The sequence below is a fragment of the Helianthus annuus genome, chromosome 9, assembly GCF_002127325.2.
Source record: "Helianthus annuus cultivar XRQ/B chromosome 9, HanXRQr2.0-SUNRISE, whole genome shotgun sequence".
In the NCBI taxonomy this organism is placed as follows: Eukaryota; Viridiplantae; Streptophyta; class Magnoliopsida; order Asterales; family Asteraceae; genus Helianthus; species Helianthus annuus.
In genome coordinates, this window is record NC_035441.2 from 168646909 (window position 1) to 168659065 (window position 12157).

Here is a 12157-nt window from a genome sequence, read left to right on the forward strand (position 1 = left end):
GTCATGTTAACTCGCAAAATTTAGAACGAAACGTAAAAAAGTTAAACAAAAGACGCACGTTGCGATGTGTTAAGGCACAAAATTTAGAACCAAGCATAAAGCGAAAAATCTGTGGAAAATGAAAACTGTAAAGGACCAAAGTTGAAAGTAAAAAAAAAATTTGTGAGGATAGATTGCAAAAGATAAAAAGTTTTGGGTTAAAAGTAAAAAACAAATAGTTTCAGGTTAAAAGTAATTTATGAAATACTTTTGGGTGAAAAGTAAAAAAATCATTTTTTTTTTTGGAAACCCCCAAAGCCAAGGTTACGACAACCAGATGCATAACGATTTTTTCTTTGGAAAACCCCCAAATCACACGCCGCGTTGCGACGGGGCGTAAAACGGTGTCAAATAGTACTAATGTCACACAACCGTTATCGACCACCAACACTGACTCGACCTAGGGTTTGCGTGTTGCGACGAACCTGTCAAACATGGAAAAATAGAGGTAAAAACGTTGAACCACACATGTACGTTGCGTCGTATTAACTTGCAAAATTTGAAACAAAACATAAAAAAGTTGAACCACACTTGTACGTTGCGTCGTATTAACTCGAAAAATTAAGAACTATACGTAAAACGAAAATTTGCCAAAGTGACAAAAGTTGTGAAGTTAAATTGCAAAATAATGAAAAGTTTTGGGTTAAAGTTAAAAAAACAAATTATGTAGGGTTAAAATTGCAAAAGGTAAAAACTTTTAGGTTAAAAATAATGAAAAGTTTGGGTTAAAGCTAAAAAAAAACAAATTATGTAGTGTTAAAATTGTAAAAGTTAAAAACCTTTGGATTAAAATTAAAAAAGAAAGTTTTTTTTTGAAAAACTCACAAAGCACATATTACAAGTTGTTATGCACAAAAAATTTGCTTATTTATATATGAAATAATTTGGCCTGAGTTGACCTACTAAATCCGATTCTGTCGAGGTTGACTGAGTTTGTTCGATTCCGAGTAATTAGACAAGAAAGTCACATCAGCAACCTAGCTTGTAGCGATTACTCAGGAAGTACTCGGCCTCAAAGACCTTGTTTTACATCCATGTATATTATAGATATAGAAGTATAGATATAAAATAGACACATATATAGAAATGTGAATGTTAATATAACTGAGATATTTGTTTTTTGCTTAGGATTGAGTATCATCACTTCAAAAGCATACTTCCCGACATAAATTATGAAGACACGCATAACATAGATACATATTTTTAGTTTCGGGGCTTAATAACCGCAAGCATCGGATTAAGTTTCTGTGTTGTGAGGCCAAGAGTATTAATATCTTCTCCCGAGTCATCTTTAAGGCTCCACTCGAACTCATGCACCATTCTCCCAATGGACACACACGCAATCAACATAGCCTGCATAGCCCCAGCACAAACTCTTTTCCCCCCTCCAAACGCCATTGTTCTTTGCAAATCAATGGGTTCTTTTTCTGCAAGAAATCTTTCTGGGTTCCAGTGTTCAGGATCCTCCCAGATTTCACGCTCCATATTACACCCGTAAATGTTTATAGCGAGCTGTAAAACATATCATATAACTTTAGCCAAAAATGAAGATTAATTCATGTTTTTATTGATAGTTTGAGGGGCATCTAAACAAACCTCAGTCCCAGAAGGAACATGGTAACCTCCAATCTCTGTGTTCTCGTGCACATATCTTAATGGGATTATCGGAACAGGACTATGCACTCTCAAAGTTTCATGAAAAACAGCTGCTAAGTATGGCATCTTACACAACTTCTCCTCTGTGATCTTTTCTGACCCGCAAACACTTTGGATTTCTTCATATAGACGCGCCTGCTTCTTGGGGTTTTTTGCAAGTTCATACATTGCCCATTCTGTGGTGACCATAGTAGTGTCTGCTGTTTCGATAATCGGTTCCCAGAGTGACATTATGAGTTGTTTTTCGGTTAACTCTTTTGCTTCAGACAGCAAGTAATCGATGTAGCAATTTAGATTCTGACTTGTAAGGAAAACATAAGCTAGGTTATCATAATATTCGATTAATGAATCATAATGAGATAATGAAGTGGTATGATTTACTGATTTACCTCTTCGGATTGTGTTTTCTTTTTATGTTCTTGAATAAGTGCTTTCATTACAGCCTCTCTTCGTATATACATTTGTTTGATTTTCGTTTCGAAGTTTTCATTTGGGATCCAAGAGAGATACGGGAAGAAGTCTCTCCAGTCAACTTCTATGGCACCCATCATCGGGTCAAGCACCAAAACATCAAAGGCCTCATCTCTTGTCATTGTGGTTCCAAGATCACGCACATAAATGCTTTCGATATCCCTCCCAAATGTCTGCAAATTAATATAATTATGTTTATGTTGATTGTTGCTCTAAAGGTTGACAAACTCTTATTTAGACCGGTTGGACAAAGAAAACAAGGCAGAAAGGGCCCAAAATTCAAACATCCATAATACGGTGTAGGATTGTAGTTGTGGTGCCCATAACCAGTGAATGGAAAGGTCTCGACGAGCCGGTCATCACTAGCAGTTTGGCCCGTTCATCATACCCAAATTCCATCCATTAGGGTTTCCTTTTGGCCAACCAAAATTGTTCCCCAAATTTTGCAAGCTTCACTCATTACGGCCTAAAACGTGTAAATCGTTGATTGACAAGACTTAGTGTGTATTTATAGTTTTGATTTCAATATTCAATTTTTAATTTAAAAAAATTGGCAACGCAGCGAAATTTAGAATTCCCTACAAAAGAGCATCTCATACATAATAGCTTAGGAATTAAAAAATTAACTAACTTTCTTTGAGAATTCTATATCGGTCTTTTAATGCTGAAGTTCTACGTCAGGTTATCAATCATGCATACTTCTTTTGGATTGAAAAAAAAAATAAGGCTCAGAAGTACTCACTTGTTTTAATGCTAATGTGAAAAGTTCAGATTGGAAAATCTTCCGGAGGTTTATTGCTTCTTGAGCAGAATTTGGTGCCAGATCATGAAGTTTTTTTGATAGATTTTCTCCCAAGGTGTCTCTATGGATTCGGTGCTTCTTCTGCCATTATTCAACGTTAAAATTTGTGATTTAGCCTAAAAGGTACGAACAACAACATATATTTAAGGTTTATATAATATTGAGCACCTACCAGAGCAGCTGGTCCTAGGATACTAGCGAGTATGTTTCGTTTTACAGTCTTGTGATAGTCGTCATAATCACTCATTGCTACCATGGCTTTATCGGCAGTAAGGATCGTCAATGCCTTTGAAAGCTTTCTTGATGTAATCGAGTTGAATCTGGTGACGAAAGCCTATGACATTGGATGATAGATATATATCACTATAACATCGGTTATAGAATCAACTAATGGCATCAACACAATATATTAACACGTATTCTTTCACCAGACAAATGTAGTACCTCTTTAGCTAGATCATTGGAGTTAATGACAACCATGGAGTTGGCTCCAGTTTTAATGGAGTAAATAGGGCCATAAGTTTCTGCCCATTTTGAAAAAGTCTTGTATGGTTTCTTCTCTTTCAACTGAAGCAGATTCCCTAATACTGGCAACCCTGGAACCTCTGCAATTTCGAACTACATTTATTATCACCATCATATGCAGGATACACAACTATTTTTGGCTCTTCCAAGACATTAATCATTGCTGATTAAAAACTATATTTTTTTATTATTGGCTTGGATGATTTAGTTAGAAATTTAGACTTGTAAATGTGATTGCATTTAGATAGGTTGTATTTTAGGGTTACAACACTATAACCTACTAACATTGTGCCTAATGCTCCCCCGGAAGCTAAGCGTGGTAGCGATTTTGACCTAATCAAATAAAAGTATACTAAACCAGTCTAGCCCAAGTTGTATCAATTGTTTGATTTGTTAATCAGGCACAAACCAGGTTGTTTTCCTTTACCAATTGTTGTAGATTTGTAATTCAATCAAATAGGCCCATTATCAAAGTGGGCTCAAGCTCATTAAAATATCTTCCAATAGCAACTTTATCTCTAAACATGACCGATTTTTTTTCTTTCTTTTTTTTGGGTAATTTCAACATCCCTTCACAAATACGTAAGGCCATCCGGGGCATTCACTGTTTTGCAATTGGGAACCCCTTACCTCACCCGGGACAACGACTAGTTCGGGTAGGGAGTTTCGAGAAAGGAATGCGGGAGAAAGTAACCAATTTGGGTAGGTGATGATTGTGTATATGTTTTTTCTGGAAAAAACGCAGGGTTGTTTGTTGTCGGTAAAATCGGCGCCGGTGTTAGGGATTCCCAAAATGATGTCTCTAGCATTAAAATCTCGCCATCTCTCCCAATCTAAAGTATGAAATTTAGATCTAAACATCACCCACATGAACGATTCCTCTTTAATGTCCTCCACCACTTTGGTAACTTTGAAAGGAATTTTATCAAAGAGCAAAGCATTACGAGCTTTCCAAATCCGCCATAATGTGGCATGGAAGATCACAGCAAAGACCTTCCTCCATTCCCGCGACCCTTTGAGCTTCCCAATGCTAATAGACTTATTAAACTTAATTATTTATGATATGTAACTGTATATATATTCGTATAACTTAGAACTCGGATCAAAGTGATAAGTTGTGGCGGGTGATAAGCAAGATAATTCGAAAACTGTCCGATGACAGTTTTCCCGCCACATTTAACCGCCACATTCCTATGTATAAATAACAAGGGACCGGCAACATTGTTCGGTACCAAGACAATCAATTACATTCTGTTATTGCTTTGTCCATTCATTCAATTTCGTATAATCAATTGTTCAAACATGTCAAACGATTCCGCTGTCAAGTATTCAATGATTCATCATAATGATGATGATGATCATAAGTCTGTGCCAACAAGTGGTATCAGAGCCACTTCGACAATCCTTCCCGTGTCAACACTGTCATGAAGAACAAGTCAAGTTGCAGAAAAGAAATCCAAGAACAAGATTGTGTTTTTACTGTCATCGTCCAGGGCATTACATTTACGAATGTAAATCGAAAGAAAATGATGAAAATTCACAACTGATAAGTCAAGCGGTAAATGCAGGAATTCGAAATCAAAAGGTGTTTGCAGATGATCGGAACGAATTGATAGTGACCGGAACCGAAGGCGGTATGTGGGGAGACATATGGTATGTCAGTAATTCTTTTTCACAACACTATGCCGGTAACATAAATGTTTTTAAACGAATAAAACATTTAGTGGGGGTTGAAACAAATTCAGGGGAAAATGAATTTATCTTTATGCGGGGCATAGGGGTTGTAGAAGTTAAGTCAAATAATGAAAGATCATCGATTCAAAGCGTTTTATACACGCCTGAACTAGACAGGAATGTTCTTAGTATGAATCAATTGACCTTGCAAGGATTCACGGTCAAAAAGGTCGGAGATACTTGCAAGATCTTTCCCATGTTCTCCCCTCCGATAGTTAATACCGTAAATGAAATCACGGGGTTGTCCAAGGAAGATGAATTGGGTCTAAAATAAAAGCAAAAGGTGATAAGTTTGAATGATGTAAATGAAAAATATAAGGAAGAATATCTGAATTCTTACTTCGAAGATCTACATGTCTCTTCTTGTGAAACGGATTGGAGTGTGATGATTATAAGGGCCTTGGATTTCAAGGATTTCAATGATTGCAAAAATCTGTTAAACATGTTAGAAGATGGGAAGTTTGTATTTCATTACAAACATGAATTAGAGAAGAAGTTCGAGGAGATGGTATCATGGTTCATCACAGTCTTCTTGGGGATAACCACAAGACCAATACCACCGGTGACGATAGAAAACAGAAGAATAGACTTGTTAAGTCTTTATATGATTGTAGAAAGAGACAGTGGATACAGCAGCGTGACCGAAGACAATCTCTGGCCGATAATTGCCAAAGACTTGGGTTACGAGTATAAGGATGGAAAGTACATGGGAGTAGTTTATGCCATGTACTTGGATGTTTTAGTTTACTATTACAGGTTTAAAGATGTACAGGAGAGAGCAGGCGATTTAGAAAGAATGAAGGAAAAAGAAGTAGCACCAGAATGCAGCCATGGAAGGAGTGCTAGTGCAGAAGTAATCAAGGATGTGACTGCAATGGATCATTATGCACTTTATGCGGGCAACGATTGGGAAGGTGCATGGAACATGCAAAAGAAGCGAAGGAAGTTCAATTTTAATCAGGCACGGAAAGCCGTCGAAGAAGCCAACGAAAGTGTTCTCAAGTTTGCTGCTAAACGTAATTAAGTTTAGGGGGAAGTGATAGAATAGACTTATTAAACTTAATTATTTATGATATGTAACTGTATATATATTCGTATAACTTAGAACTCGGATCAAAGTGATAAGTTGTGGCGGGTGATAAGCAAGATAATTCGAAAACTGTCCGATGACAGTTTTCCCGCCACATTTAACCGCCACATTCCTATGTATAGATAACAAGGGACCGGCAACATTGTATGGTACCAAGACAATCAATTACATTCTGTTATTGCTTTGTCCATTCATTCAATTTCGTATAATCAATTGTTCAAACATGTCAAACGATTCCGCTGTCAAGTATTCAATGATTCATCATAATGATGATGATCATAAGTCTGGGCCAACACAATTGGGAACCCCTTACCTCACCCGGGACAACGACCAGTTCGGGTAGGGAGTTTCGAGAAAGGAATGCGGGAGAAAGTAACCAATTTGGGTAGGTGATGATTGTGTATATGTTTTTCTGGAAAAAACGCAGGGTTGTTTGTTGTCGGTAAAATCGGCGCCGGTGTTAGGGATTCCCAAAATGATGTCTCTAGCATTAAAATCTCGCCATCTCTCCCAATCTAAAGTATGAAATTTAGATCTAAACATCACCCACATGAACGATTCCTCTTTAATGTCCTCCACCACTTTGGTAACTTTGAAAAGAATTTTATCAAAGAGCAAAGCATTACGAGCTTTCCAAATCCGCCATAATGTGGCATGGAAGATCACAGCAAAGACCTTCCTCCATTCCCGCGACCCTTTGAGCTTCCCAATGCTATCCATCAAATCTTTGAACGATGGAGGTCGTAAAAAGACGGAGATCTTAATCCAAATGCATATGTGCCACCAAACCGCCCTCACCAAAACACATGAATCTACAAAGCTGGTCGATGGACTCTTCTCCATACCCGCATAAGCTGCACCGTGTATCCGACACACACACACACCACTTTGCGCAACAGCGACTTTTGTTGCTATGCTATCCAGGGACAATTTCCAGACAAAAAAAAAAGCACTTTACACGAGATCCAAGCATTCCAGCAGAAACCTTCAGCCTTTACTCTGCTGCCCAAATATTCAGCCACTTTCCACCTGAATTTTGCAACCGAAAAAGACCCATTTTCATCTCCCAAGCCCAGCGCATCCACCCCTATAACCCCTGCCTTCTCGATCTCTTTTATAACCAACAAGATTCCTTCCAATTTCCATCCATATCATGTTTTAAAGAGATATCTGAGACATTACCTGGAGTACCATGAGTAGCTCTAATAATACTCGCCCAAACCTGTTTCGGATGGTCTTTATATCTCTCTCCATTTCAGGAGGAGGGCCCAATTAAGAGTCCGAATCTCACCCAACCCAAGGCCGCCCAAGCGCTTGTGAGCTTGGACCTTACTCCAGGCCACCCACCTCATCTTACTTCTCGATCCCGTGTTACCCCAAACAAAGTCACGGCGAATGCCTTCCAAAGTTTTAATCACTTTAATTGGAGCTTTAAAAATAGAAAGATAGTAGGAGGGTAGATTACCTAACACTGCCTTAGCTAGGGTAACCTAGCTCTTATACCAAATTGTGGTGTGAAATTGTGATTGTATTTCGTTAAGTTGTAATTTAGGATTACAATGGTGTGATTTATATAAACCACATATTACCTAATAAGTATCTACACTGTAACCTAATAACATTTGTTCTGATACTGAATAAGCTTTTCATGTATTTTCAAATACATGATGTCCTCGACGATCCTACTTTAAAATTTGTTAATATCTCTAACGATTAACAAATTTGGTCGGACTTGTTTTGTAAAAGTAAAGTAGCCGGTCCAACAAATTTGTACTGTTTGGCACACAAATATTTGAACAATTAGAAAAGTGGCCGGTCCAACAAATTTGTTTTATAGTGTTTTATTAGATTAATGTAATTTGATGTATGACATAAATGAGCTTTTATAATCATAGTATTGATTTTAGGGTTGTGTATGGTTCAATTTGGTATTTAAAGTTTTTTTTACAAGATTTTGAATTATATAATTTTTTATTATACAACCATGTGTAATCTATAAGATAGTAAACTAATATACAAATAGATGCTAGTTATGCAATGAAACTTCTGATTTGGGATTAATGATAGGATTGGCTTTTAAAATAAGAACAATAAAATCAAAAGCTATATCACGAAACCACAATTTAAAGTTATTCAAAACTACATATTTTTTTCTTGTTTAGTAGGTATTGCCTAGGTTTATTTAAGGGTGTTCATAGTCTAGCCCAGTGAAAGCCGGTGTAGGTGCGCCCCGGCAGGGCATACCAACCCCGGTTCCATGTCTTTTTTTTTTTTTAACCACAAATCGGTGATTACTCACCAATCCTCAGTTATTCAACACACATCCTACATGTATACACACATATTTTATGTTATTTAAATGTGAAATATGACAATGGGGAAAACTGGGACAGTTTCCCACAATCTAAAGAAATTAGGAAGAAAGTCGATTTAGCGTTGACGTAGCATCGGGGGAGGGGGATTTGGTAAAAACGGGACGACTCCATCCACCTTAACAGTCTATTTAGGCCGACGACTTAGTACTAAGCTATGGTTTAGTAGATGCATTTTGGTTGGGTGTAAGGGGCGTGTCAAGGTAGCAGCATGGTCGCAAATACAGTCTAGGTAGGGCTATAAAGGGGCCAAAGGGCAAAATGGTGGAGGTATCCGTGGGCATGGGATCAATTTGACCAATTTAGTTATTGTTAGTTAATAACTAATACAAACCTATCATTATTTTTAACACACCATTTCTATTTTTCAATTTTGTTGCTCACCTTATCACATTCCATATTCTTACAACATACATAGGCGAAAGGTAAAAGGTGAAACCATCCGTACACATGTGACGTCTACGTGATAATACTTTTTTCACCTTCACCCCACCACAAATCCACAACATAAAGCCTTAAGTGTCGAATTTATAACAAAATAGTTGAAAAGAGTAAGTTACATAAATGGTCCCTATGGTTTTTTTTTCACAATCTTGTCTTTCGTTCTTGAAGTTTTTTTTTTTTTTTTTTTTTTTTTTTTTTTTTTTTTTTTTTTTTTTTTTTTTTACGTTGGATTAAGTCTCCCATGGTTGATGTTTTTTCTTTTCACTTTTGGTCCAAATGCTAATGCAGTTAGTTGGATTAAATCCCCCATGGTTAGTGTTTTCTTCTTCACTTTCGGTCGAAATGCTTACAATTAGTTTTTTTTCACTTAAGTAGTATCAAATTATCCTTTTACCTTTGGATATAAAACCAATCATTTACCGTTCACTCACCATTTCAATCTCTTTTATCGTTTTTTTTACTTAATCTTTCACATTTAATGCTCTTATAATACATCTACCAGAAAGGTGAAAGGTGTGAAAGCACTCCGTTGCGCAGATTTCAAGGGGCCAGAGGCGCCCGACCCCCGAACTTTTCGCTCAGTAGTGTTATGTATGTACGTTTCGTATAGAATTTTTTAGGTGTATACGTTTTCGACCCCCGATTTTATAAAAAAAAAATTACTTAAAATAAAATTTTTAGATTTTGTGACTTCCGACCCCTAGTGAAAAATTTTATGCTTCGCCACTAAAAGCATTAGTGCACATGTGACATGTCCACAACACCGTCGAATTTATAACAAAATGTTGAAACTTATTTTAAGAAACACATTCAAAGTTACGAAATTTACAAATGCAAACTTCATAGGAGAGAGAGAGTACCAGGAACAACAGGTAGCTGACTGGGATTACTACCACCACCGACTTGATGCGAAAGAAAACTTTTGAGGAACAATAAAGAAACACCACCGGCAACGGCCAACGCTGGGCCACCGAATGCTACTGCCGCTGATCCCGCCGTTTGCACATCCATCCGGCCTTATTTTGTTTTCCTATAGTAAAGAGCAAGAAGACAAGTGAGTTAGGGGTGTGAAAGTGGGTTCATATATAATATTGATCAGGCAAAGATCCACTGTGATGTGGGTCCTTGATTCTTTTACTCTTTTTGAAATCTGGGCTTCCAACTTCAAAGATACACTCCGGTTCAATAACTAATAAACAGTTTTCTTTTTGTCGTTTTTCTTAATAACGACACTTTTATTAAAAAGAAAAAAAGGAGCTACCTAAAGCTGAAAATATCGAAACTTTTTAGTACATGATGCCTTTATTTCGTACTGTTTCTTAAGGATATTCAATCTTTTCAAAATTTGTTAGCAGTTGTATTATATATACTTTTTTTTGAACGAAATATAATTTTTTTATTATACTCATGTCACTTTGTATTTATTTTATTTGCATTTGTGTTATATATTTAGGATATGGATCCTTAGTAATACATTCTAATTGAAAAAACGTGAAAATCATTATGTACTACACGTTTTCTCAAATCGAAGAAAAAAATATACAACTAATCGTACATTTTTAAAGTTTTTTTTAGTTATACACGTATGTATATTATCAATTTTTAATTTTAAATATGTGTATATTGTCAATTTTTAAATTATACACATGTATATTATTAAACATATAAGTACGATATTTATTTTTCAATTTGGAACACATATTTACACATATGTAGAGTAAAAAACAGTTTTATAATATTTCTTTATATACACATATGTAGAATCATCGACACACATTTATAAATATATATGTACATTATTAAACGTAGATATACAATACTTTTTTTACAGTTTTAAATATGCATATACATATATGTATAATAAATGGGCAATTTAGCTAGAATAAATTGCATTTTTATTGCATTTTTGCTTGAAAAAAATGTGTGGTCTACAATGCTTTTCGCATTTATTAAATACGTTAATAATATTAAAGAGAAAAACGTGCTCGATTTTATGATATAGAACTTTTTAAATATAACTAGGGTTAAGACCCGCCCGCGTTGCGGCGCAGGTACATCGTAAACATTGAATTGATTAGTCCAGACGTTATATGATACATTAATCATATGAAAACACACATTTCGACGTGTCCAGTTAAACTCGGTGTAACCTGTATAAGCATTGTGATTGGGTCAAACGTAAAGTAAATGGAATTCATATCGAACAATCATAACTTTATACGAAAACGTACCTAGAAATATGCACGTAAAAATGGTTTCTTTAAACGAAAACGTATTATATTTGACCTGACTCGCCTATAAAAAAGTTTACGTCGGAATGTAGAAGAAATCATATTTACACATACCCGTACATAAAATATGCACGTAAAATATAATTTTAAAGTAAAGGAAGTATAGGGGTAAACCGAAGCAAAAAATTAGTAAAAAATTTAATAGGTTAAAAACGTTCGTAAAATCGTGCCAAGTAGCACCAATGCCACAACCACATTGACTCTCAACATCGTAAAAATAAAATAGATAAAATGGTAAAAATTACACTGAACGAAAAGCAGACTAAAATCGTTGAACCACACACACCCGTTATAGTGTCTCAATACGAAGAAATTAACCAGAAACGTAAAACGTAGAAAATAAGAACTTAGTCGATCTACGACCCACCCGTTGCGGCGAACTTTTCAAAAGGGGAAAATGGACGCGTTGCGACGGGTCAGTCATATATGAAAAAATAGAGCAAAAACGTTGAACCTCACATGCACGCTACAACATGTTAACTCGCAAAATTTAGAACGACGCAAAAGATAAATAGTATGGGGTACGAAAGTTGTAGATAATAAAGTGTTGTGTTAAATTATAAAAGATGGAAAACTTAGGTTAAAAGTAAAAAAAATGAAAAGGGGTTAAAATGTAAAGTATGAAATGTTTGGGTTAGAAGTGGAAAAATCAAGTTTTTTTTTTTTTTTTGAATCACTCTCTAAGCCAAAGGTACAAGTGATAATGCATGTATAAGTTGCTTATTAATATATG

General features: G+C 35.9%; 1 protein-coding gene across 2 annotated transcripts; it reads right to left on the minus strand.

The window, feature by feature from the left end:
- Positions 1 to 1101: 1101 nt before the first annotated feature.
- Positions 1102 to 10301, minus strand: LOC110879533 (ent-kaurene oxidase). Of its 2 annotated transcripts, XM_035977834.1 has the most exons (8): positions 10272 to 10294; positions 9994 to 10163; positions 3413 to 3573; positions 3141 to 3302; positions 2909 to 3049; positions 2085 to 2339; positions 1636 to 1992; positions 1102 to 1551 (listed from the first exon to the last, which is right to left on the minus strand). In XM_035977834.1, the coding sequence occupies exons 2-8, from the start codon at positions 10142 to 10144 to the stop codon at positions 1243 to 1245; spliced, it is 1536 nt and encodes a 511-aa protein (XP_035833727.1). In that variant the 5' UTR covers positions 10145 to 10163; positions 10272 to 10294; the 3' UTR covers positions 1102 to 1242. The 2 variants fall into 2 exon arrangements, with proteins under 2 accessions (XP_035833727.1, XP_021983693.1); XM_022128001.2 differs by having other exon boundaries at positions 9994 to 10301.
- Positions 10302 to 12157: the final 1856 nt, after the last annotated feature.